This window comes from Bubalus bubalis, chromosome 1, assembly GCF_019923935.1.
Source record: "Bubalus bubalis isolate 160015118507 breed Murrah chromosome 1, NDDB_SH_1, whole genome shotgun sequence".
NCBI classification, from domain to species: Eukaryota; Metazoa; Chordata; class Mammalia; order Artiodactyla; family Bovidae; genus Bubalus; species Bubalus bubalis.
The window spans coordinates 175,823,339-175,849,018 of NC_059157.1; the positions used below are offsets into that span (position 1 = coordinate 175,823,339).

Genomic DNA, 25,680 nt, shown 5'->3' on the forward strand with positions numbered 1-25,680 from the left:
AGCCTGGGTTAGAGATGGGCAGCGGTTCCCGCATGCGCAAAGAAGACCTGCCGGCCCCACCTGCGGCTCGCGGAGGGAGGAGCGTCAGGGGCGGAGTCGGGAGCTTCATAGACTGATTCGTTACAATTTCTTGAGTTCCCGTTCTCATTATTCCCAAAGACTGGTGTGTGGAGCCACCTACATAATTTGAAGTTCACTTTCGCATTCATTATCTCGCTCCTTCTTTGCACCGAACTCCTAGCGTCGTTATTATCTCCATCTTACAGAAGGAGAAACTGTGATCCCAGAGCCAAGTGTTCTGCCACCAGTAAGAGTATTTCACGATCCGACGCTGAAGGGTGAGCTGTTTCAGCATTTTCCGACTCTTTTATTATAGTGTAAAGAATAGATACTCTAGAGCCAGAACGCCTGAGTTTAATCCTTGTTGTTTCACAGAGCTGCATTACCTGGGCATCTCCTATGCTTCAGTTTCCTCCTGTGTCAAATAAAGGGTTAGAAGAATGGAAAATGTAAAGCTCTTATAACATGCCTGAGACATAGAAAGCGCTGTATATGTGTTAGTGTTTCTCGAGCCTCTGAGTCAAGTAGAAAAAAAAAAATGGTGGCAAGAATCTGACTAATTCACACTACCGCTCTGATCGTTGAAGCCAAATAAAAATATGCTTCTAATTCTATTTTCTGACTGACGAGTTCAGCTCTCTCATTCCATTTGTGTGGTTGTGTATATATGTGGACAAAGCTGCTCTGGATTTGCCTGAACAGGTTTCAACTTCATGCTGTTCGCAACCAGCGAGGTTTTCACAGCATGATTGCAATGAACCTATTATATTACTCGTCCTTATGCCATTGCTGAAGACACTCCCTAACGCAGGCTGGTATTATCTCTCCCCTGGACTAGGGTAATAGCCTTCCGATGGAGGTTGTAGCTCTAGCGTAGGCTTTCACTTTGCTCCTCACTGTTTTCCTATCTTATTCCTGTATTTGGTTTCCAAATTTATTGTGGTACTAATCATTCTTGCTTGTGGGCCAGTGTTCCCTCACTGTTGACCTTCTAGAAAGCAGGGATTTCATTTTAGGTTTTCTTCCTGCAGCAACACTATTCCCCAAATTTCATTACCCTGCATACCACCCACACAATGTTTGCCAATCTGCACCCAGGTATTATTCCCTCAATGTTTTTCTTTAAAACCAATTTCAACTCATTAATTTTAGCCTCATCCTAAACCATAAGGCTCTGAAAAGTCAAGTATGTTTTTAGTCTAGTACACATTAATAACTACAAAAATGTTTAAATGTCCACCCATGTATCACCTAGGATCATATCATATACCACTACAAACCACAAAAGAGCAGATCATAGCCCTTGTACAGAGCGTGCCTGCTAAGCTACTTCAGTCGTGTCCGACTGTGCGACTCTATGGACTGTAGGCTGCCAGGCTCCTCTGTCCACAGGATTCTCCAGGCAAGAAAACTGGAATGGGTTGCCATGCCCTCCTCCAGGTGGCTTAGTTTGGGCACTCCCAAAGGTAGATCTTGGGGACAATGATTTGGGTGCAGCTAGTTTATTTAGAAAGGGTTTCCGTGGAACAGAATTGATGGATCAGCAAGAGTGAGACAAGAAAGAAGAAAAAGTCGGTATAAGGGTCCATTGTTGAAGTCACTGCTTATTCCTTAAGGACCCCTGAAAAACATACAGCATGCCTCCAATCCTGGATAGCCATCGTGAGGTTGGAGCATTAATTCACCACTCCCATCCTGTACTGAGAGTTTCCCACAGCTTTTAATTCTCTACCCTCCTGGATTGTACTTCTGCATAGAACAGAGAGGGCTTCCCTAACCTGATGTAGAAAAGCAGAATGTGAAGGCTCACATTTGGGGTAGAATGCAGAGAACATCTCCCTGATGGGTCAGCTGTAAAGAATCTACCTGCAGTGCAGGAGATGAAGGAGTCATAGGTTTGATCCCTGGGTTGGGAAGTTCCTCTGGAGGAGGGCCTGACAACCCACTCCAGTATTCTTGCCTGGAGAATCGCATGGTCAGAGAAGGCTGGTGGGCTACAGTCCATGGGGTCACAAAGAGTTGGACATGACTGAAGCAACTGAGCATGCATGCATTTAGATAGCATGCATCTAAACTTGCAATAGAACCCTCATTACAGCTGTGGCTAAAATCAAAGCATCCAGGCTTTTCTGTTTTATTTCCAGAATATGACACGACTGTTTTACAGGAAGGAAGTATTGATTAGCAAAGCCCTAAGCTCTGGGATCAGGTATCCCATTTCTAGTCCAAATTTTGCTAATAAATAATCTTAAGTGAGAGGAGAAGGGGATGACAGAGAATAAGATGGTTGGATGGCATCACCGACTCAATGGACATGAGTTTGAGTAAGCTCTGGGAGTTGGTGATGGACAGGAAAGCCTGGCATGCTGCAGTCCACGGGGCCATAGTCAGACATGACTAAGCAATTGAACTGAGCTGAAGTGAATCTTAAGTACATCCTTCATACCTAAATAATGAGTAGAAATTGAGGGGTAATTTAAAAAATTTGTTTCAGCCTCCATGGAACAGCAACAACAAAACAGTTAACTTTGGGAATAGCCACACAGACTCCTCAACAAACAGGAATGAAATTTCACCCCATCCTTCCCTTTCTCAGAGCAGTATTAATTTATGAACAAAAAATCACAACAAAGTGTGAGTTTAATAAAGAAAAAGTAGGAATACACAACAGAAAATAAGGGTGGCTCAGCTGGTAAAGCATCCTCCTGCAATGCAGGAGACCCTGGTTCGATTCCTGGGTCAGGAAGTTCCCCTAGAGAAGGGATAGGCTACCCACTCCAGTATTCTTGGGTTTCCCAGGTGACTCAGATGGTAAAGAATCTGCTTGCAATGCAGTTTGATCTTTGGGTTGGGAAGATACCCTGGAGGAGGGCATGGCAACCCACTCCAGTATTCTTGCCTGGAGAATCCCCCAGGGACAGAGAAACTTGGTGGGCTACAGTCCATGGGGTCAGAAAGAGTTGGACATGACTGAGTAACTAAGAACAGCACAGCAGGAAAGAAATCTGAAAAGTATTTATAAATGTCTAAAGGGAATTGCCAGGGTAGAGAAATAAAGCCATATTTTTGAAAGTAGAAGCATGTGAAAAGAAAAAAAATGTGAAAGAAAAAAAAATAATAAGGAAAGCTTATGGTGTAGAAAGAGCTTTCCTCATAGCTCAGCTGGTAAAGAATCTGCCTGCAATCCAGGAGACCTGGGTTCAATTCCTGGGTTGGGAAGATCCCCTGGAGAAGGAAATGGCAACCCATTCCGGTATTCTTGCCTGGAGAATCCCGTGGACAGAGGAGCCTGGCAGGCTACAGTCCATGGAGCTGCAAGAGTTGGACATGACTTTGCGACTAAACAAAAAAGGAATGATCCCAAAAGGAATTTAGAGGACCCTTTAAAAGATTTGAAAATAGAAGCGATTTCTTAAATCAATTAAAAAGAAAAAAATGGACTAACAGTGGTACAGAGGAGATATAGTTTGGTTCAACAGACACTAACTGTGGGTTTACTTTGCACACATTGTCCTAGGGATTCAAAGTGAATAAAGATATGGCTCCTGCCTTCAAGCAGACAGGAAAAGAGTGAGTCTCTGAGAGGTTCAATACTTTGCTCTCTAATACATAGTGCTCTGTGACCCAATAGGACTCTCCCACATGGGATTACAGAGCACTTAAGCAAGCAACCAATTAAAGAAAATCTACAAGAGCTTTGCAATGAGAAATAATGCATCCATAATTCAGGTGCTTGGAGGATGTAAAATATGTATACACATAAAGCAGAATTAGTAAGATATTCAAAAAGTCTCTTAATAGAAACAACAGTAAAATAGAAAGTGCACTTTTTGTTTTTTATGTATTTATTTGGTTGCGCTGGGTCTTAGTTGTGGCATGTGGAATCTTTTAGGTGTGGCCTGGCTCATGGGATCTTGTTCCCTAGCCACAGATTGAACCCAGGCCCCCTGCACTGGGAGCACAGTCTTAGCCACCGGACAATCAGGGAAGTTCACAAAATGCACTTTTTATAACTAGGTAACTGCTGTGGCTGGATTTCAACTTACAAATATAGAAGAAATGATGAATTTGAAAACCACTCTTTTGACAACCATAGGAGTTATAATTGAGGCAAGAATCAACAATGAATGCTCAAACTAATTGGGAGAAATATGATGAGAAACAGAACCTCCCCACAAGTTACTAATGATAGTAGATAAACTTGATAGATGGGCTTCCCTGGTGGCTCAGACGGTAAAGCATCTGCCTGCAGTGCGGGAGACCTGGGTTCGATCCCTGGGTTGGGAAGATCCCCTGGAGAAGGAAATGGCAACCAACTCCAGTACTCTTGCCTGGAAAATTCCATGGACTGAGGAACCTGGTAGGCTACAGTCCATGGGGTCGCAAAGAGTCGGACACGACTGAGCAACTTCACTTTCAAACTTGATAGATACCACTTTATTATAGTGATTATAATTAATAATACCACTAGTGGGATAAATAGACATCCCATGGTATTATTCACTGAAAGGGATATAACATCAGTTCTGTAGTATTCCTGCCAATATCAAACACACCTTGAGGGACATACAATAAAATAACACATCTACATCCTTCAAAACTGGCATGAACGACAAGAAAAGCTGAACAACTGTTATAGATTAAAGGAAACTAAAGTGACATGGCACTTAACTAAATGCAATTTGTGTTCTAGGATTGAATCCTGAAAAAAAATTCCCCTCTTGCTACATAGAACATAAATGGGAACACTGGCTAAGTGGGAACAAATTCTGTGGATGAGGTATCATTGTTAATGTACTGATTTTGATAACTGTACTGTTATGAAAAAAATATCTTTGTTCTTAGAAAACACAGAGTGAAGAATTTAAGTGTAAAAATGGAGTCACTGTGGGTTAAGCAACTGTTTTTTCTTTAATAATGAGAAAAGAACTCCTTTAGAGAATGATAATTAGAAGACCAAGGATCCTGGAAATTAATTCACTCAACAAAATGTATTTACTAGGTACCTACTATGTGCCAGGAACTGTGGTCAGGGGTGGTAATATAATTAACAAGAGAGACACATTCCCTGTTATCACAGAGCTTTCAAAAAAGGAAAGAGAGGAACTTCCCTGGCAGTCCAGTGGTTAGGACTCTGCTTCCACTTTCCACTGCAGGGGACATGAGTTCAATCTTAGGGAACTAAGATCACACCTGTGACACTGGGGGAGGGTGGGGAAGAAGAGAGACAAGTCATTAGAATGTAGGATGACTAGTGAAAGGGTATGGGGCTAAGAGAGGGTCTACGAGGAAACCTCATCAGGACTAAAGTCATAAGAAGTCCTTCTGGTAGAGGTGGCTTCCAAGCTCTGACCTAAAGGGTCAACAGAAACAGACCAGGCAAAGCTCTGTGTGCTGCTCCACACAGAGCTTAGCTTTTCCATAAATATTTGTCTAATGAAACAATTAAGACACCACTTCTCTGCATTTAGTTGTGGAAACACTGACAGATCTTCCAAGATCATTGCTAGGACAAAGACCTCAATTATTTATAGGAAAAGAGACACTATAAAACCAGCAGGGCTTCAGATGGCTTACCATCTTCTGGATTACTGGGGACTCCAAATTCAGACTTAAATTTAAGAAAGTGGGGGAAACTACTGGATCATTCAGCTATCACCTAAATCAAATCCCTTATGACTACACAGTGGAAGTGAGAAGTAGATTTAAGGGACTAGATCTGATAGAGTGCCTGATCAACTATGGACGGAGGTTCGTGACATTGTACAGGAGAGAGGGAGCAAGACCATCCACAAGAAAAAGAAATGCAAAACAGCAAAATGGCTGTGTGAGGAGGCCTTACAAATAGCTGTGAAAAGAAGAGAAGTGAAAAGCAAAGGAGAAAAAGAAAGATACACCCATTTGAATGCAGAGTTCCAAAGAATAGCAAGGAGAGATAAGAAAGCCTTCCTTAGCAATCAACGCAAAGAAATAGAGGAAAACAATAGAATAAGAAAGACTAGATAGAGATCTCTTCAAGAAAATTAGGGATACCAAGGGAACATTTCATGCAAAGATGGGCTCAATAAAGGACAGAAATGGTATGGACCTAACAGAAGCAGAAGATATTAAGAAGAGGTGGCAAGAATACACAGAAGAACTATACCAAAAAGATCTTCATGACCCAGATAACTATGATGGTGTGATCACTCACCTAGAGCCAGACATCCTGGATTGTGAAGTCAAGTGGGCCTTAGGAAGTATCACTACGAACAAAGCTAGGGGAGGTGACAGAATACCAGTTGAGCTATTTCAAATCCTGAAAGATGATGCTGTGAAAGTGCTGCACTCAATATGTCAGCAAATTGGGAAAACTCAGCAGTGGCCACAGGACTGGAAAAGGTCAGTTTTCATTCCAATCTCAAAGAAAGGCAATGCCAAAGAATGCTCAAACTACCACACAATTGCACTCATTTCAAAGGCTAGTAAAGTAATGCTCAAAATTCTCCAAGCCAAGCTTCAGCAATACATGAACCGTGAACTTCCAGATGTTCAAGCTGGTTTTAGAAAAGGCAGAGGAACCAGAGACCAAATTGCCAAAATCCGCTGGATCATGGAAAAAGCAAGAGAATTCCAGAAAAAACATCTATTTCTGCTTTATTGACTATGCCAAGCCTTTAACTGTGTGGATCACAATAAACCGTGGAAAATTCTGAAAGAGATGGGAATACCAGATCACCTGACCTGCCTCTTGAGAAACCTGTATACAGGTCAGGAAGTAACAGTTAGAACTGGATATGGAACAACGGACTGGTTCCAAAGAGGAAAAGGAGTACATCAAGGCTGTATATTGTCACCCTGCCTATTTAACTTATATGCAGAGTACATCATGAGAAACACTGGGCTGGAGGAAGCACAAGCTGAAATCAAGATTGCCGGGAGAAATATCAATAACCTCAGATATGCAGATGACACCACCCTTATGGCAGAAAGTGAAGAACTAAAGAGCCTCTTGATGAAGGTGAAAGAGGAGAGTGAAAAAGTTGGCTTAAAACTCAACATTCAGAAAACTGAGATCATGGCATCCAGTCCCATTACTTCATGGCAAATAGATGGGGAAACAGTGGCTGACTTTATTTTTCTGGGCTCCAAAATACTGCGGATGGTGATTGCAGCCATGAAATTAAAAGACACTTACTCCTTGGAAGGAAAGTTATGACCAACCTAAACAGCATATTCAAAAGCAGAGACATTACTTTGCCAACAAAGGTCCATCTAGTCAAGGCTATGGTTTTTCCTGTGGTCATGTATGGATGTGAGAGTTAGACTATAAAGCATGCTGAGCACAGAAGAATTGATACTTTTGAATTGTGGTGTTGGAGAAGACCCTTGAGAGTCCCTTGGACTGCAAGGAGATCCAACCAGTTCATCCTAAAGGAGATTAGTCCTGGGTGTTCATTGGAGGGACTGATGTTGAAGCTGAAACTCCAATACTTTGGCCACCTGATGCAGAGAACTGACTCATTTGAAAAGACCCTGATGCTGAGAAAGTAGAGGGCAGGAGAAGGGATGACGAAGGATGAGATGGTTGGATGGCATCACCAACACAATGGACATGGGTTTGGGTGGACTCTGGGAGTTGGTGATGGACAGGGAGGCCTGGCATGCTGAGGTTCATGGGGTCGCAAAGAGTCGGACATGACTAAGTGACTGAACTGAACTGAAAAGACACCCACACCCCCACTCCAAGCAATAATGACCATAGTAGGCAAATGAGTTTGAAAATGGAGATGTAAAGGTGACAAGTTAGGCAAAGTAAATTCAATCTTCACCATTTACAAGACAGGAATGGAATCTGGAATGACATCAAACCTATAAACAAGAGATATTGCTAGCTTTAAATAAAAAAGTCTGATGAAATTAGGAAGTCTGATGGAATGTCTGACAAGTTAAAAATGCAGAGCCTAGAGTCGCCACAGAACTCTTTATTAATATATCTCTGTGATGTTTGCCTCTCTAGTCTTCCCACGGCAGACTTGCTCACTTGTTTCTTGCAATTAGTGTACTGTCTGGAGAAGGCAATGGCACCCCACTCCAGTACTCTTGCCTGGAAAATCCCATGGACGGAGGAGCCTGGTGGGCTGCAGTCCATGGGGTCGCTAGGAGTCGGACACGACTGAACGACTTCACTTTGACTTTTCACTTTCATGCATTGGAGGAGGAAATGGCAACCCACTCCAGTGTTCTTGCCTGGAGAATCCCATGGACAGAGGAGCCTGGTGGGCTGCTGTCTAAGGGGTCGCACAGAGTCGGACACGACTGAAGTGACTTAGCAGCAGCAGCAGCATCAGGTGTGGTAGGTACCACAACCACTTAGTTCAATTACAAGATACAGATAGCAGGGATGGATGTTTTATCTTGATCTTTATAACATTTTATTTATAAATTGACTAGAAAACTCACTGCCCAGATAGCTCCATAGCTCATTCCCTTATTTCATGAAGCTCAATGTCACCCTATCCACATAGTCTTGCAGAACCACATTCATTAAGTGCCCTACCCCTACCACAGCACTTCCGATTCCCTCACTCTGTTCTAAATCATCCATCTTTTAAATGCAGTTCTTCTTTCCTGTGTTATTTATTTTTATTCAACTCTTACTTGGCTGGATTTCATTGTCAAGTCATATTTTTTCAAGAGGGGCTCATGGGTATTGTCTCCTTGGAGGCCTTTCATGGCTGAAAATATCTTGCTTTTTGCCTTTTGCTTGAATGATATCTAGGCTGGTATAACACACAAGGATACAGAACCCATTTTAGGTATTTTAAGCAAAAAGATTATAAAGTTATTGGGTAAACAGGGAGGGAATAGTTTACTCCGGATCAGGAACAGCAAGAAGTGTGCCATCACTAAAGGAGCTGGGGTGCTGAGCTGCCACAACTGCTGCCAGAGCCAGAAGAGAAGAGAAATGGTTTTTACTTTTCTTCTACCTCCTAACTTTACACAAATGTTTCTCATTTGCAAAACCTAATCCAGACTTCAGCTGGCAAGGGACTCTAAGAAATGTAGTTTCTTAGCTTCTAGCCCCTGCAACACATGAATGGGCAGATATATATGTTTCTAAATATTTCAGTGTGTGTTTTCTAAAAACAAGGGAATCCTTTATGTAGCCATAGTAAAATGATCAAGATCAGGAAATTAACACTGATACAGTGCTACCTAATGTACCGATTTTATTCAGATTTTGCAATTATCTTAATAATGCATTTTTATAGCAGCACATAGCATTCAGTTCTCACAAATCTTCAGTATCCTTTAGTTTTTAATCTTTCTCAGTCTGTCCTTGTATTTCACAACAATCATATTAAAAATAAAAGACAGGCCAGGTCGTTTAATATTTTTTGTCAATTTCAATTTATCTCCTATCTTTGAAGATTAGATTCAGGTTATGCATTTTTTGCAGGAATACCACAGAAATAATGTAAGTCATCTCAGGAGGCACATGATGTGGATTTGTCCATTCCTAGTGAGATTAACTTTGATCACTCTATTAAGTGGTGTCTGCAAGGTTTCTCTAGTGTAAAATCCCTATTTGTCTCTTTGTTAAAAAAAAAAAAAAAGTATCTTTTGGAAAGAAACTTTGAGATGATACAAGTGAAGTGCAAGTCGCTCAGTCCTGTCTGACTCTTTGTGACCCCATGGATTGCAGCCAGTCAGGCTCCTCTGTCAGTGGAATTCTCCAGGCAAGAATAAATGAGTGGGTTGCTATTTTCTTCTCCAATAATTGAGATCATATAAATAACTTCAAATAATAGATACGTTGAGACTATATAAAAAAAGAACTATATAAAAAAAAGACTATATAAAAAAAGAACTATATAAGTATCCTGTGTGTGTGTGTATGTGCGTGTGTGCTCAGTCGCTTCAGTCGTGTCTGAGTCTTTGTGACCTCATGGACGGTAGCTCCCCAGGCTCCTCTGTCCATGGAATCCTCCAGGCAAGAATACTGGAGTGGGTTGCCATGCCCTCCTCCAGGGGATCTTCCTGACCTAGGGATTGAACCCAGGTCTCCTGTGTCTCCTGTATTGCAGGTGGATTCTTTACCGCTGAGTTACCATGGAAGCCCTATAAATATCCTATTACTCTTCAACATTTTTCCCAGTTGTTTTAACATTCATTGAGAATTCTTACTTGAAACAATGATGATGATGATGGTAAATGGTAATTTATAACTCCAACTTTACTTCTACATTATCAATCAGCATTCTTATGTAAATGTGAGCTCTCTTTTCCTACTTACTTGTTTATTCACTTACTTCTGCCAGGATGAAATAGTGTATTCTTACTTTATTCAATGGGCTAATGTCTGTTACTACAATTCTGCATTTTGATGCTGAAATTGTTTCAGATTTGGCCTGTAAGAAAGCCTTCAGTCAACGTCATTTTGATGTTCCAGATTCTTTGAGTACTTCCTGTTTTCATTTTCTTTTTGTCTCTTTTTTTTATTTTTTAAATTATGAAAATATGATAACACATTTATAGGAGACTTGGAAAATATAGAACAGTTACATACAGTTCCACTATATATTACAATTATTTTTTAAGTAGATTAATTAAGACTTTTAGTTGGAATTTCACTATCAAACTCCTAAAAACTAATAGAATGAATATACAGAAAGGTAGAAGCATATAGTAGGCCTAAAAAGCACAATTAGGTGAAAATACAATTTTCATACAACAGTAGGATACAAATTCTATTCCAGTTCCCATAGACTATAAAATAGGGGACATATCCAGGGACATAAAACAAGGTGCAAAAATTTCATGGTCTAAGGTATTGAAATCCTATAGAGTCTGTTCTCTTATCACTGTGAAATTATGTTAGAAACTAATATCAAAAGATATTGGAAAATAACTCACATATTTTCAAGGAGCACACCTTTGTTTTATGGCACAAGATGATCCAGGCTCATGTTGTACTTTCTCTGCCTTGGAATCAACCATTTCAACAAGCAGACTTGATTTAGAGGAGAAAGGTCTGGTTGTATCTACAAAGTTTTAATTAATATCTGCTCAGCTTTACCCTAGATTAGGCTTTTTTTTTTAAGCATGTTTCCATAGTTCACATGTGGTTTCTTTTTTCATCTTGCTCATCATTGAGTATCGGCTTCCCTGGTGGCTCAGAGGCAAAGAATCTGCCTGCCAAGCAGGAGACACAGGTTCAATCCTTGGGTCAGGAAGATCCCCTGGAGAAGGAAATGGCAACCCACTCCAGTATTCTTGCCTGGGAAATTCCATGAACAGAGAAGCCTGGTGGGCTACAGTCCATTGAGTCACAAAAGAATGGACATGACTTAGCAACTAAACAAAATGAGTGCCTCTATCTAGATACTGTCTTTACTCTAACAGAATCAGTATTCTTGACTGGAGAATTCCACTGGTGGTCTACAGTCCATGGTGTCGTGAAGAGTCAGACACAACTGAGGGACTAATATATACCTACCACATTACCCAGAGATTCCATTCCTGACCATAATCCAAGGAGAAAAAGTGCTATGTCCACCAAAAGATTTTACAAAAATGTGCATGGTGGCTTTATTCATAACAGCCCTAAGTTCGAAACAATCTGAATGTCCTTCAACAGAAAAATAGATCCATGGACTGTGGTATGTTCACACAATGGAATGCTACACAGTAATACGAAACAGCATACTACGGCTGTATCTATCCATAGTAAAGATGATACCAAACCAAACTTGGGTCTGCTTGCCCGTTTCTACTAAAGCCAAATCTATTGGTTGTGATGAAGGAAAGAGCAGCAATTATTGCAGGGCGCCAAGCTGGGAGTCCAGATAGCTAGTGCTCAAAAGATCCGAACTCCCTGATGGCTTTCGGGGAAAGGTTTTTAAAGACAGGGTGAGGGAGAGGGTTGTGGGGTGCATGATTAGCTCGTGGACATTCTGACTGGTTGGTGGTGAAGCAATCAGGAGACATATCATCAACCTTCTGGTTCCAACCAGCCTGAGGTCTCTGTGCTAGTGGGCAGCATACAGTTAACTTCTTCCACCCAAGGTTTCAGTATCTGCAAAACAGTTCAAAGGATATAGATCAAGATATTATCTATAATAGTTCTTGGGGAACTAAAGGTCCTTGACTTTGTTTAACAGCTAAACAATTATTATTTTGTCTTGTTTGATTGCTTCCCTTTGCTTCCACATTTTCTCACTTTAATTAAATGTATTCTTTGGAATTTGGGGTAGACCTAGGAGGCTAGCATCTCTACAAACAAGGTGCAGGTGGAGGACATTGTGGGGGTTGGGGGTGGGGTGGTGGTGGTGTGGTGCTCTGCCCTAGGAAGACCCCATAGTGTCCTCCTGCTTGGCTACATAAGATTCATGAATGAATTTCACAGGTATTATGTTAAAGAAGCCAGACTTAAAAGAATACATAATATACACTGACATTTCTATGAAATTTAAAAATAAGTAAAGCTGATGCATGGTGATAGAGGTTAGAATAGAGTCTTAACTACTGGATCGCCAGAGAAGTTCGATTAGATTAATTTCTTGATTAACTTTGCCATAAGGGTTTTATTTGCTTACTTGTCTCTGCCTTGGGAAGATCCCCTGGAAAAGGAATAGGCTACCCACTCCAGTATTCTTGGGCTTCCCTGGTGGCTCAGACGGTCAAGAATCCGCCTGCAATGCAAGAAGCCTGGGTTTGATCTCCGGAAGTTCGATTCTTTTCTTGATTACATTTGCCATAAGGGTTTTATTTGTTTATTTGTTTCTGCCTTGGCCACAAATTCATCAATTGTCAGTCTGGTCCTTTTCCCTCCTGGATGTTTTCGAGACATTCTTCCGCTTTCATTGAGTTTGCTGTCTAGTTATGCAAACAACTAGTAGGAAAATGAAGAGTCCCCGGCCCCCTTTAAAAAAAAAAAAAACAACCTGATAATTTTAGAAACTCTTCGAAGAGATAATTTCAAAATCGTCAGTGGGTTTTTCAGGTTTATTTTAAATTTGTTTTTATCTTGGAGTGTCTTTTAGAAACCTTTTAATTTCTAATCACTTTCAGGCAACTATCTTTGCCGTGAGGGTTACACCCTAAGTTTGGTTACATATTCAAACTACACTATTTTCGGGAATGTTTATTTTACTATTCTGGTTTTAATTTCTAGCATCTGTCAATCTGTTCGGACTCAAAACCCCGCCAAAACAGGCAAAATCCGAGTCTTTTAACTTTCCCTGCAATCCCTGAGTGGATTTTGCCCTTCCGATCCCTTTCTCGCGAGATTTGAAAACCGGAAGTGAATTATACTACTGGAGACTCGATTGCAGGAGGCGGCATGTCAGGAAAGGCGGGCGGCTGCTGAACTCAGTCTGGTCTTGGCTTGTCTGTCCTGGGCTGGTTCTGGCTAAGGGGTTGCGGGCAGCGCTCCCCTCTTCGGACCGGCAGGGATGCGCGTGGCTGTGGCCGGCTGCTGCCACGGCGAGCTGGACAAGATCTATGAGACGCTGGCGCTGGCTGAGCGGCGCGGCCCGGGGCGGATAGACCTTCTGCTCTGCTGCGGCGACTTCCAGGCAGTGCGCAACGAGGCCGACCTGCGTTGCATGGCCGTGCCGCCCAAGTACCGCCACATGCAAACCTTCTACAGGTGAGGGACGCGGCCCAACCCGCGGTACGAGGTGTGGGGCAGCCAGCGGTGGGGGCTGGGTTCTAATCCGTTCTGCCTACCACTGACCAGCTGTCTCTCTTAGTTCTCGTTTCTCGTCTTTGTTCACGCTGTGTGTCTAGGAACTGGCGCTTAGTAAATGTCAGTCACTTTTCTTCTTTCCATTCATCTGTTTTATTTGTTTCGAAAGGGATCTCAGCCTGTGAGGGACACCTGGAGAAAGAAAGTGACAGGTTCCTCTACCTTAATGCTTGATAAGACTCTGGGACTTTTTCATTTAATGATCCAAGAGTTTTTATTGGATCCTTGCTGTGTGCTAGTCCTCGTTCAGGGCTTGCCCGATGGCTCAGACGGTGAAGAATCCGCCCGCAATGCAGGAGACCTGGGTTCGATCTCTGGGTTGGGAAGATCTCCTGGAGGAGAGCATGGCAATTCACTCCATTATTCTTGCCTGGAGAATTCCATGGACAGAGGATCCTGGCGGGCTACAGTCCATGGGGTCACAAAGAGTCGGACACGACTGAGGACTAAACACAGCACACACACAGCAGTCCTCATTCTAGAAACTAAGGCTTTAGCAGTGAACTGACAAAAGTTTTTGACTTCACTGAACATACTTTGGCTTGAAACCCAAAGTGGCAGCTCTTCATTCTTAAGGAAAGGATGGGGATTAGGAAGAACTTTTAAAGTTTTTATGATGAGCTCAGATTTTTTTTCCTTGAGATCATTTTGCTTTTCTGCTGTGATTAATTGTATAGGCGTGCCCATTTGCTTTTCTCTGTGTCTCATTTCTGCAATACCAATTGACAACTTTTAACCTTATGTTCTAGGTATTACTCTGGGGAGAAGAAGGCCCCAGTTCTCACGATTTTCATTGGGGGAAACCATGAAGCCTCAAATCATTTGCAAGAGTTACCCTACGGTGGCTGGGTAGCACCAAACATTTATTATTTAGGTATGTGTTTATGGGTAATTTCTTGGTCTGATGGCATGGAAGAGCCTGCCAGGATTTGTATATCAGTTGATCAGCATCTTGAGATGTGTGGTGTTTGGGGACTGTCTTGATTTAAATAGTTAATTATGAAAATTTAACTAGAATAAATCACATAAGTAGGCAGTCTTGAGAATATGCCCATGCATCATTTAGTGCTTTAAGCAATACTTAATGTAACTGCAAAGAGCTTCCACACTGTTTGCATTCTCTTTATTTTCTTCCTATTCCTCTTATTAAATTAAAGAAATAAACTTTTAATAATGGAAATTGTTAAACATTGATAAAATAGAGAATAGTATAATGAATATCTGTACCTATTAACCAGCTGTAACAACGATTATCATTCTGTGTTCCTTCTTTTAACCCACTCCCCACTAAATTCTTTCGTGGAAGGAGGTGATTGTAGTATTTTAAAGCAAATCTTAGCCATCAGATTATTTCACCTGTAAATACTTTAGCATGTATTTTTAAGTGATGAAGATTTTTTAAAATACCACTACTACAGTACCAGGATTATACCAATTATCTATTATTATCTGTTACCTAGTTTATGTTCATATTTCCCTGATTATCACAAAGAAGTCTGTTTTACAGTTGACTTATTCACATAGGATCCAAACAAGGTCTGCGCATTTTATTTGATTGTCATGATTCCGAAATCTCATAATTGTCCCTTTTCACTTTCTTCCCCACTCCCCATGCTATTTATTTGTTGAAGAAAATGGGGAATTTATCTGGCAGTAATAGACTTTCCTGCTTTCTAGGTTTAGCTGACTGGATTCCCTCATGTTGTTTAGCACTCCTTTTATCCTGTGTGTTGCCTGTAATTTGTATTTAGGTTTATAGTCCTGATTAGGTTCAGGTTCATTTTTAATCCTTTTGAACTGTACAGTCCTTTCATGTCTTTATTTAAATGTTTACAGATGTTTCTAAACTTTAGAAACTTCATTCTTCTTCTTTATTACTGATTGATCTTCTTTTGACAATTGTAGTATTGTGAAAGGGTGAAATTGAAGATGATCAATCAGAAATGAAATACAGAAAGTGCAGGTTCTTTATACTTTACACCTTTGACTTTCAGGTTTACAACATATAAATCCATCATAGAACATTTTCCCCTATTTCCCCAACCCCCTCCCCATATTCCATTAGGTACCAAGCTTCCCAGGTGACTCAGTGGTAAAGAATCTGCCTGCCAATGCAGGAGACACGAATTTGATCCCTGGGTGGGAAAGACCCCTTGGAGAAGGAAATGGCAACCCACTCCAGTATTCTTGCCTGGAAAATCATATGGACAGAGGAGCCTGGCAGGCTATAGTCCATGGGGTCACAAAACAGTCGAACAGGACTTAATGACTGATGCTGCTACTAAGTCGCTTCAGTTGTGTCCGACTCTGTGCGACCCCACAGACAGCAGCCCAGCAGGCTGCTCTGTCCCTGGGATTCTCCAGGCAAGAATACTGGAGTGGATTGCCATTTCCTTCTCCAATGCATGACAGTGAAGTCGTTCAGTAATGTTTGACTCTTCGAGACCCCATGGACTGTAGCCTACCAGGCTCCTCCATCCATGGGATTTTCCAGGCAAGAGTACTGGAGTGACTGACAAAACAACAGTTTCCCTCTTCACACACCCTGTCTCATTTGTTCCTCCCTCTCCGCTCAGTCTCTTGCCTGATTTGCTTCTAGTCCCCTCTCCCTCGTCCACCTTATATATTGTTGGCATATTTCTATGTAAAAGGGTAACCTTATCATGATACTTAATTTTCACATAATTTTAGGACTGAATGGTATTCTTGGCCTCTAAACCGTTAAGTTAGTAAAGAGATTGCTTTTTCCTATAGTAATTTTATTTAATTGTGTAATTTTTCAGGTTTGGCAGGAGTAGTAAAATACCGAGGAGTAAGGATTGGTGGAATCTCGGGTATCTTTAAGTCTCATGACTATCGAAAAGGTATTATCCTTTTTTAAAAAAAAAAACAACAAAAAGGTTACATTCTTTTTTTAAAAATTGAAGTATACTTGACTTACATTGTTACATTAATTTCAGGTGTACAACAAAGTGGGTATTGTTATTCTGAAAATTGTTTTAATTTCTTGTTATTTATTTTTATTATTATTTTAAAGTTTTTATTTCATTTTTGGCGGTGCTAGTCTTTGTTGTGGTGGGAGGATGTCTCTAGTTTCATTGTAGGGGCTTCTCTGGTTGTGGCTTGTGGGCTTAGGTGCCTCATGGCTGTGAGGACTTACTTCCCCTTAGATCCCCAGAGGGATCAAATCTATGTCTCCTGCTTTGGAAGGTGGATTCTTAACCACTGGACCACTAGGGTGGTCCCCTGAGAATTGTTTTTAAACTTTAGAACTTGTATGCCACAGAGTAACTTAAACGTAATATATAGTTTGACTTTTTCATTGAATTTCTTCTATGAATAGATTTGTTAAATTTATAAAATATTATATACATATGAAAACATACAGACATTAGAATGTATCGTCTGTGTATCCACCATTTAGTTTTATTTGGTATTTTGCCATTTTTAGTTTTGATTTTTAAGAAGAAAAGGAGTGCAGATACAATCAAAATTCATTGTCTGTCTGTCCTCAGTCCCATCTCTCCCCTTTTTTCCTCTCTTACTTCACCAGGCAGTCACTAGTCTGAATTTGGTATTTATCATTCACTTGATTATTTTATGTCATTACCATATCAGTTAATAGCTTTAAACAATGTATTATATAGAATACTTTAAACTTCATTATAAGTGTATCATTTTACATATATTTTTCTGCCACGTTTGTTTATATGTTTTTGACATCCATGTTAATACATGTAACTGTATTCATTTTAATTTGTGAATAGTATTCCATTGTATAAGTATACCACACTGAATCTGAATGAATCATACCTTGATTTTAAAGAAATAGCTTGGATTCCCATTGATTTTAAACTTTCATGAATTGAATTGGCAGCTAAAATTTATATCCTCAGTATAACTGTTAAATTCAAGTCTGTTCTTTGCTGCCCTGCTCCCTGTTGTAAACTGTTGGAACAGGTCTACAAAAATAGGCCATCTCATATGTAGCAGGTATAGATGCAAATAGAAACCATTCTTGCTAGGATAATTGGTAATATCATGGAAATCATACAAGTATTTTGACTAAGGAATTCCACTTCTAGGAATTTATCTACAGATATAGTCCACAAGTGCAAAATGATATAAACAAATTTATTTATTTCAGTCTTCTTTGTAATAGCAAAAGATGGGAACTAGTTAAGTATATCATGATATAGGGACTTCTTTGGCGATCCAGTGGTTAAGACTCCAAGCTTCCGCTGTAGGGGGCTTAGGTTTAATCCCTGGTCAGGGAACTAAGATCCCACATGCCAAATTCCCCATCCATCCTTCCCTCACTCTTCTTTCGCCTTCCCCTATACCTTTCAGATGGTATCTTTCAAATCTTAAACTATGTGAATAAGCAGTGTATTCCAAAATTAAATATAATTTAATTTTAAAAATCAGAAGCCCCTCTAGTCATTTAGATTTATACTTTGTAATTACTTATTAGAAAATACCAGCATTTAGAGAGCAAGGTTTTTCAAATAAAATTTTTAAAAACTGAAAGTATTGATGACAAACATCAGTTTTGGAGCAGTGTATGTATGTATTTATGTTTTCAGCATTTAAAGGAGTTGAATACAACTTCTCTTCTTTAAGGTCATTTTGAGTGCCCCCCTTATAATGCAGCTACAATAAGGAGTATATATCATGTGAGAAATATTGAAGTCTACAAATTAAAACAGGTATGTAAAAACTAGACTATGGCAGACTTGAAAAAATGTAAAGAAATTGTGTACCAGAATGTATTTTGATCAGTTTAGTCTACTACTTCCAAGAAGAGCTTAATTCTGTATTTCTAAAATTTGGATCTTGAGTTGTTTTTAGGAGGTTCACAAATGAACATTTATAAATTTTTAATGGCTATACATTTATTTTAGTGATTAATAATAAAATGTTTGATCCATGATTTCAGCTACTATTCCTGAAGGTAAAGCTGAAGAATATATATTGGAAAAAAGTGATAGTTCACAGAAAGTATTACTTGTTTATTTTAAATAGTGATATTAAATAGAAAATAATAGTGATAATAGAGGATATGGGAAAATCATGAAGGTCGTATTGAAACACTGGCTTAACTGGAGAGTGGGTGAAACTAGGTTTTTGTTTGTGATCCCATTCAGTGCCTGGGCTTCCCTTGTGGCTCAGCTGGTAAAGAATCTGCCTGCAATTCGGGAGACCTGGGTTGGATCCCTGGGTTGGGAGGATCCCCCAGAGAAGGGAAAGGCTACCCACTCCAGTGTTCTGGCCTGGAGAATTCCATGGACTGTGTAGCCCATGAGGTCACAGAGTTGGACATGACTGGGTGACTTTCACTTTCACTTTTCAGTGCTTAACTGGGTTAGCAATTTTCATCTGTGATAGTTCATATAAATGTCACTCAGATTCTGTGAGATAGATATTGCTCAACTTTGTCACACTAAGGGTGAGTGGCCAAGGCTCAGTTAGGTAAAGTCACCTGCTGGAGACTTCCCACACTGTTCAGTGGTAGAGTCGGCAGGCTGAACTGAGCCTGGCAGTCTAATCAAAGTGTGTCTCTACTGAGCTGCTTTGCCATAGAAAATAAGGATCATTTATGAGGTAGAGAGAAAGTTATTTCTCTTTGCCTTGATGAGTGAGTAGCTCAGTATTTCTGTAATTTCATTAAATAAAGAGTCCCTAGGATGAATTACACTGAAATCTAGAGAACTCTGTGGGTAAGTGGTTGTGTGATAGCAGAAGGAAGGCAGGGGATTCCTTTTATTTAATCTCTTTTTAAGAGCTTGCTTTCTTTTCTTTTTCTGTTAAAGCTGAAGCAGCCTATGGACATATTCTTATCTCATGATTGGCCAAGAAGTATCTATCATTATGGAAACAAGAAGCAACTTCTTAAGGCTAAATCTTTTTTCCGACAAGAAGTGGAAAATAACACACTAGGAAGTCCTGCTGCCTCTGAGCTTTTAGAGCACTTAAAACCTACTTACTGGTTTTCCGCCCACCTACACGTAAAGTTTGCAGCCTTGATGCAGCACCAGGTAGGAACCAAAATGTTTATTCTTTGATTTAATAAACGCTTACTGAACATCTATGGGCACCATTGGCACAGTTGGGAAGTTAGCGAAAGAAATCAAAGATAAGTTTCCTTTTGTGAGTAACTCAGCATCCAATCGGGAGAAGGGACAAGCAGTCAATTATAGAATAGTGTAGTAGGTCTGTGACAAAAGTGCTAGGTACTGTGGGAACACCTGAACCAGGCCACGGTAAGATGGGGATGTGGACAGAGAGATGAAGGGATAGAGGAGGTCTTCTAAAGGAATTGATGTTGCCAGGAAGAAGCAGGTTATCAGGGTAATCTAGGCCAAGGGACCAGTGTGTGCACAGGGTGTAAGTCTGAGTGTGGCGTCTTTCAGTTCAGTTCAGTCGCTTAGTCATGTCCAACTCTTTGAGACCCCATGATTTGCAGCATGCCAGGCTTCCCTGTCCATCACCAACTCCCGGAGTTCATTCAAACTCAGTCCATTGAGTCAGTGATGCCATCCAGCCATCTCATCCTCTGTCGTCCCCTTCTCCTCCTGCCTCCAATCCCTCCCAGCATCAGAGTCTTTTCCAATGAGTCAGTTCTTCGCATGAGGTGGCCAAAGTACTGGAGTTTCAGCTTTAGCAACATTCCTTCCAAAGAACACCCAGGACTGATCTCCTTTAGAATGGACTGGTTGGATCTCCTTGCAGTCCAAGGGACTCTCAAGAGTCTTCTCCAACACCACAGTTCAAAGGCATCAATTCTTCGGCACTCAGCATGGTGTCTTTGGGGAAGTGCAATTGGTCTCTGGGGCTGAGGCACAGGGAGAGAGAAACCTGGAGCAAGATCATAGCTGCCTTCTAGCCATGCTCTGCAGTTTGGGAAAGTTGGGAGATAGTGACATCAGAGTTTCATTTCAGAAGGATTAGTTTGGCCACAGTTTTGTGTGTGGGTTGGAGTAATGTAAAGTGGGAGACAGCGGGCTATGTAAGTAAAAGATGAGGTTCTAACCTATGGCAAAGAGGGAACACAGAACGAAGCAGGCTCCAGAGAGATTTTGGAAGCAGAACCATCAGAATTTAGTGACAGAGGGAGGAAAACTTCCAGAGTGCTCCTTGGGTAACTGCATAGCTGATTGTGCTTGATGGCAGGTAGATAATATAGACTTTAGAGCTAGGCTTTTATGGAAATACATGGATCTTCCTTTCACCTCCAATTCTGACTTAATTCTGACTTTCCCATAAAGTATTCCCTAGGGAAAATGTTTAGAAAACACTGGGTTAACAGAGATACCGTCTCAGAAGCTTCTCTAGAATTTCTGAGCACCTTTATTATTTATTCGGCTGCACTGGGTCTTAGTTGCAACACGTGGGATCGCGCGTGGCACTTGGGCTTCTCCCTGGTTGTGGTGCATGGGCCCCAGAGCCTGCTCTCAGGCTCAGTGGTTGCAGTGTGGGCTTAGTTGCCCCATGCATGTGGGATCTTATTTCCCTAACCCTAATCCCTGTGTCCCCTGCATTGGAGGGTGGATTTTTTAACCACTGGACCACCTGGGAAGTCAACCTGAGAGTCTTTAATGTCCTAATGGGCATCACCTTACTCCAGGATCGGGGATGGGGTATGCAGTGCTTCCTGAACTTACTGGACCAAACCTTCTTTTTTGGTAGAGGTGTACTTCAGTGATGCTCCTCAAACACAGTCTGGAATGTTCTGTCTGAAAACATGCCTGTGGGCCCTCTCTTATTCTCACTCCCCAGCTTCACTGGGGGAAGGAAGCAAGGTGACCTCTTTCATCTTCCTTTGGGCTGTTGCCAACGTGATTATCCTCACCTCCAAGTCTTCTGTTTCTGTCAGTCACCTGCCCCACATCGTTGTTAATCTCTTTTGGGCTTGTGACTTTCTTGGACTGTTACTGAAGCACCTGACTTGATACTCCACCCCCGCCCCCACCTGCCCAACTCAGTCTTCTGGTATCAACCTCAGGAGCTTGTGTCTCTGAATTAAGGCTATGTTTGATCCCCTTTTTCTTGGCACCTCTGACTTCACCAGTCTTCTGTTTGAGCTCTTTACCAACACCAGAGATCACCTTTCCTCAGAACCACTGTGCTTCCCAAATCTGCTCGTGGTCTCTGTGCCTCCCACTGGCCACTCCCTCCCTACCACGGAGTCAGAACTCTCAGCAGGGTGTCGAAGAGCTTGCTTCCTTGCTGTTCTTAGTGAGTCACTTTTTACTGCTTCCAGTGTGACTTTCATGTTTGTGATCCCCCCATGTTGCTTTCTGCCAGTTCACTTTTTAAAAAGAGCTTTATTGGATTTTTATTTTCATATCAAAAAATTCACCTGTTTTAAGTGTAGAATTCAATGATTCTTAGTAAATTTCCAGAGTTGTGCAAACATCATATATAATCCAATTTTAGAACATTTCCATCACCCCAAAAGATCCTGTGTGCCTCTTTGATGTCAGTCTGTGTTCCTGCCCTCAGCCCCAGCCAACCACTGCTTTTTATCTCTGTGGACTTACCTTTTCTGAACATTATGTATAAGTGGAATCATAAAATAAATAGTCTTTGGTTTCTGATTTCTTTCTTTTACTTGCTTTGAGGATAATTTTTGTAGCGTGTGTCACTATTTCTTTCATTTTTATTGGTAAATATCTACTTTGGTGTTATATCTAAGAATCTTTGCCTAACCCAGGGTTACAAAAGTTTTCTCCTATTAATTCTTCTACAAGTTTTATGGTTTTAGCTCTGCCAATTTACTTTTAAGCTCTTCACTTGTCTGTTCTTTAACCTTTGTGTTATACACTTTGGTTTGTGTGTAATATTTGCTTTAACATTATCATTACCACCATTACTTTCTGCTGTGACTTTTATAAGGACTTTTTTTTCTTTTGTCTGTGCTGGGTCTTCGTTGCTTTGCCTGGACTTCTCTAATTGCAGTGCACAGCTCTAGTTGAGGTGTGTGGGCTTCAGTGGCTGCAGTGTGTGGGCTCAGTAATTGTAGCACCCGGCTTAGCTGCTCTGTGGCATATGAGATCTTCCTGGACCAGGAATCAAACCTGTGTCCCCGGCACTGGCAAGCAGACTCTTAATCACTGGACCACCAGGGAAGTCCCCTTGTAAGGAAATTGAAACGCAGAGAATTTAAGTGCCTTGCTTGCCATTGTACAAGTAGAAATAGAGCTAAGTTGTTTTGGAAAAGTAACAGTTGTTCCTTTAACACACAACTTATAGGTATGGGTAATAAAGATTATTTCTAACCTATTCAATGTATGACTTGCCTGAGATGATTTTTTTTTTTTAATTTTTAATTGGAGGCTAATTGCTTTACAATGTTGTGTTGGTTTCTTCCATAATGAACATTAATCAGCCATAGGTATACATATGACCTCTCCCTCCCCACCCCACCCATCTGAGGTGATGTTTTAACAGTCTTTATTAAATCATGGTTCATATTTTCTAGACCATGGATAAAGGACAGTCAACCAAAGCAACCAAATTTCTAGCCTTGGACAAGTGCTTACCACACAGAGACTTTCTTCAGGTAAAGAGAAAATGAAATAACTTTGCCATGTAGTTTGCTCTTCCAATGATTAAAAAAGAAATTACTAACCTTTCAGAATTTATTGTTGCTGTTTGTAATTTATATATTCTGAGATTTCTTGGGGAATGTTTAAGTTACATTAATGGTTTTAAGCTACTAAATTAAATTCCTAAACTGTATTGTTATATTGACATTCCTAGAATATAAGAACAGGTATGTATTTCTTAAAATTACCGATTTCTTCCTGTAGGTAATAGAAGTAGAACATGACCCCAGTGCTCCTGATTACTTGGAATATGATGCTGAATGGCTCACTGTTCTCAGGGCTACTGATGATCTTATTAATGTGACTGAGCGCCTATGGAATATGCCTGAGAATAATGGCCTGCATACAAGGTAAGTCTGGCCTTATTTAGGATTTGCTGTCTCCATTGTATGCACAGTTTTTGTCCCCTCCACCTTGTTATAATGTTTTTAGTCAAAGGAGTTATTGTTAAATGACTGTCAGAACAATTCAGAGTTTACCGACTGGTATGAAAACTGTTTTCCATCTAAGAAATCCAAGAAAATGGACTGCTGAGCACCAGCTCTAATAAGTGTATAAGTGCATCAAACTTTAAGATGGTGGAGATTTGGTTCGCACATTAAAATAATTTGTACTTGTTTTAGGGCATGAGTTAAGGACAGCTTTTTCTAAAAATTGTTTTAATTTCAAAAATGGCCCTTTGCTAAGTTAACTATAATTTTATTAATTTTGCAATGTGGTTAATTTTTTAATTCTTTCACCTGCAGTCCATAGTTATATCTCATTATTTATTGCTGAGGTGGATAAAATGTAAAAAGCTATTGTTTTTGACTTTTTAGATGGGATTACAGTGCAACAAAAGAAGCTATTAACGAAGTACTGGAGAAATTGAATCATGACCTCAAAGTTCCAAATAACTTTAGTATAACAGCTGCTTGTTATGACCCTAGCAAGTCACAGACACAGATGCAGTTGGTTCATAGGATCAGTCCTCAGACAACTGAATTTTGTGCCCAACTTGGCATCACAGACATTAACGTCAGGCTTCAGAAGGCCAAGGAAGACCAGCACTTGTGTGGTGACTATGAAGGGCAGGATGACACGGAGGGTAATGACTCTGGAGAAGACCCTAGTGAATATAACACAGACACATCTGCCCTGTCCTCTATTAATCCAGATGAGATCATGTTAGATGAAGAAGAGGAGTATGATGATAGTATTGTAAGTGCACACAGTGACATGAATACACCGTCTGTAGAACCGTCTTGTGATCAAGCTTCTGACTTTTCTGCAAGCTTCTCTGACATCAGGATCTTGCCAAGTTCCATGACTGTATCTTCTGATGATACATCGGGTTCCCCAGTGTGCAAGGAGGGGAATTCTGGTGACCCTGTGGACTTGGGGGATGGAAAGGACTTAACCACGGTGCCATTGAAGAGGCTGAGTGATGAACATGAACCTGAACAAAGAAAGAAAATCAAGAGAAGGAATCAAGCCATCTATGCCACAGTGGATGATAATGATACAGCCTGAGACAGTTTACTTCTCTTAGTATTATATGTAGATACATGATTTTTAAGACTATATTTTTAGAATTGGATCTTTGACTCAAGACTTAAGTTTGTAATAATGAAGTTACATAAGAAGATTTTAGTTCAGTATAGACTTTATCTTTAGCACTTTGTATATTTCAGATGAAATAGATATTAAAATTTCATATATTTACTTGATTGAGTACCCCTTTTTCTGAGAACTTAATTCACTTTAATTTTTTTCAGCAAGCACTTACTGAACACATGCTTCGTACCAGGTACTCTTCTATAAGATGGCACTACAAGGATGAGTAAGACCAGGATTCTTGCCTTCAGAGAGTTACTACCACTATAAGTATTTTGGTGTATAAAATGTGGCATATTTATATATTTTTTTACAGAGTTAAGTCATTATTGTATCTATACTTATATGTGCTCTCTTTTCATTCATTATAAATATTTTCTCTAGTCAGCTCTTCAGTTCGGTTCAGTCAATGAGTCGTGTCTGACTCTTTGTGACCCCATAGACTGCAGTACGCCAGGCCTCCCTGTCCATCACCAATTCCCGGAGTTTACTCAAACTCGTGTCCATTGAGTCGATGATGCCATCCAACTATCTCATCCTCTGTCATCCCCTTCTCTTCCTGCCTTCAATCTTTCCCAGCATCAGGGTCTTTTCAAATGAGTCAGTTCTTCACATCAGGTGGCCAAAGTATTGGAGTTTCAGCTTCAACATCAGTCCTTCCAATGAACACTCAGGGCC

The 25,680-nt window shown here is 40.6% G+C and overlaps 1 protein-coding gene across 2 annotated transcripts; it reads left to right on the top strand.

Moving 5' to 3' along the window:
* Positions 1 to 17: 17 nt before the first annotated feature.
* Positions 18 to 25,115, top strand: DBR1 (debranching RNA lariats 1). Of its 2 annotated transcripts, XM_006049400.4 has the most exons (9): positions 18 to 338; positions 13,220 to 13,696; positions 14,545 to 14,669; positions 16,579 to 16,659; positions 18,419 to 18,504; positions 19,609 to 19,833; positions 23,280 to 23,360; positions 23,611 to 23,756; positions 24,225 to 25,115. In XM_006049400.4, exons 2-9 carry the CDS (start codon positions 13,500 to 13,502, stop codon positions 24,916 to 24,918), a joined length of 1,635 nt encoding a protein of 544 aa, XP_006049462.2. In that variant the 5' UTR covers positions 18 to 338; positions 13,220 to 13,499; the 3' UTR covers positions 24,919 to 25,115. The 2 variants fall into 2 exon arrangements, with proteins under 2 accessions (XP_006049462.2, XP_025146994.2); XM_025291209.3 differs by lacking the exon at positions 16,579 to 16,659.
* Positions 25,116 to 25,680: the final 565 nt, after the last annotated feature.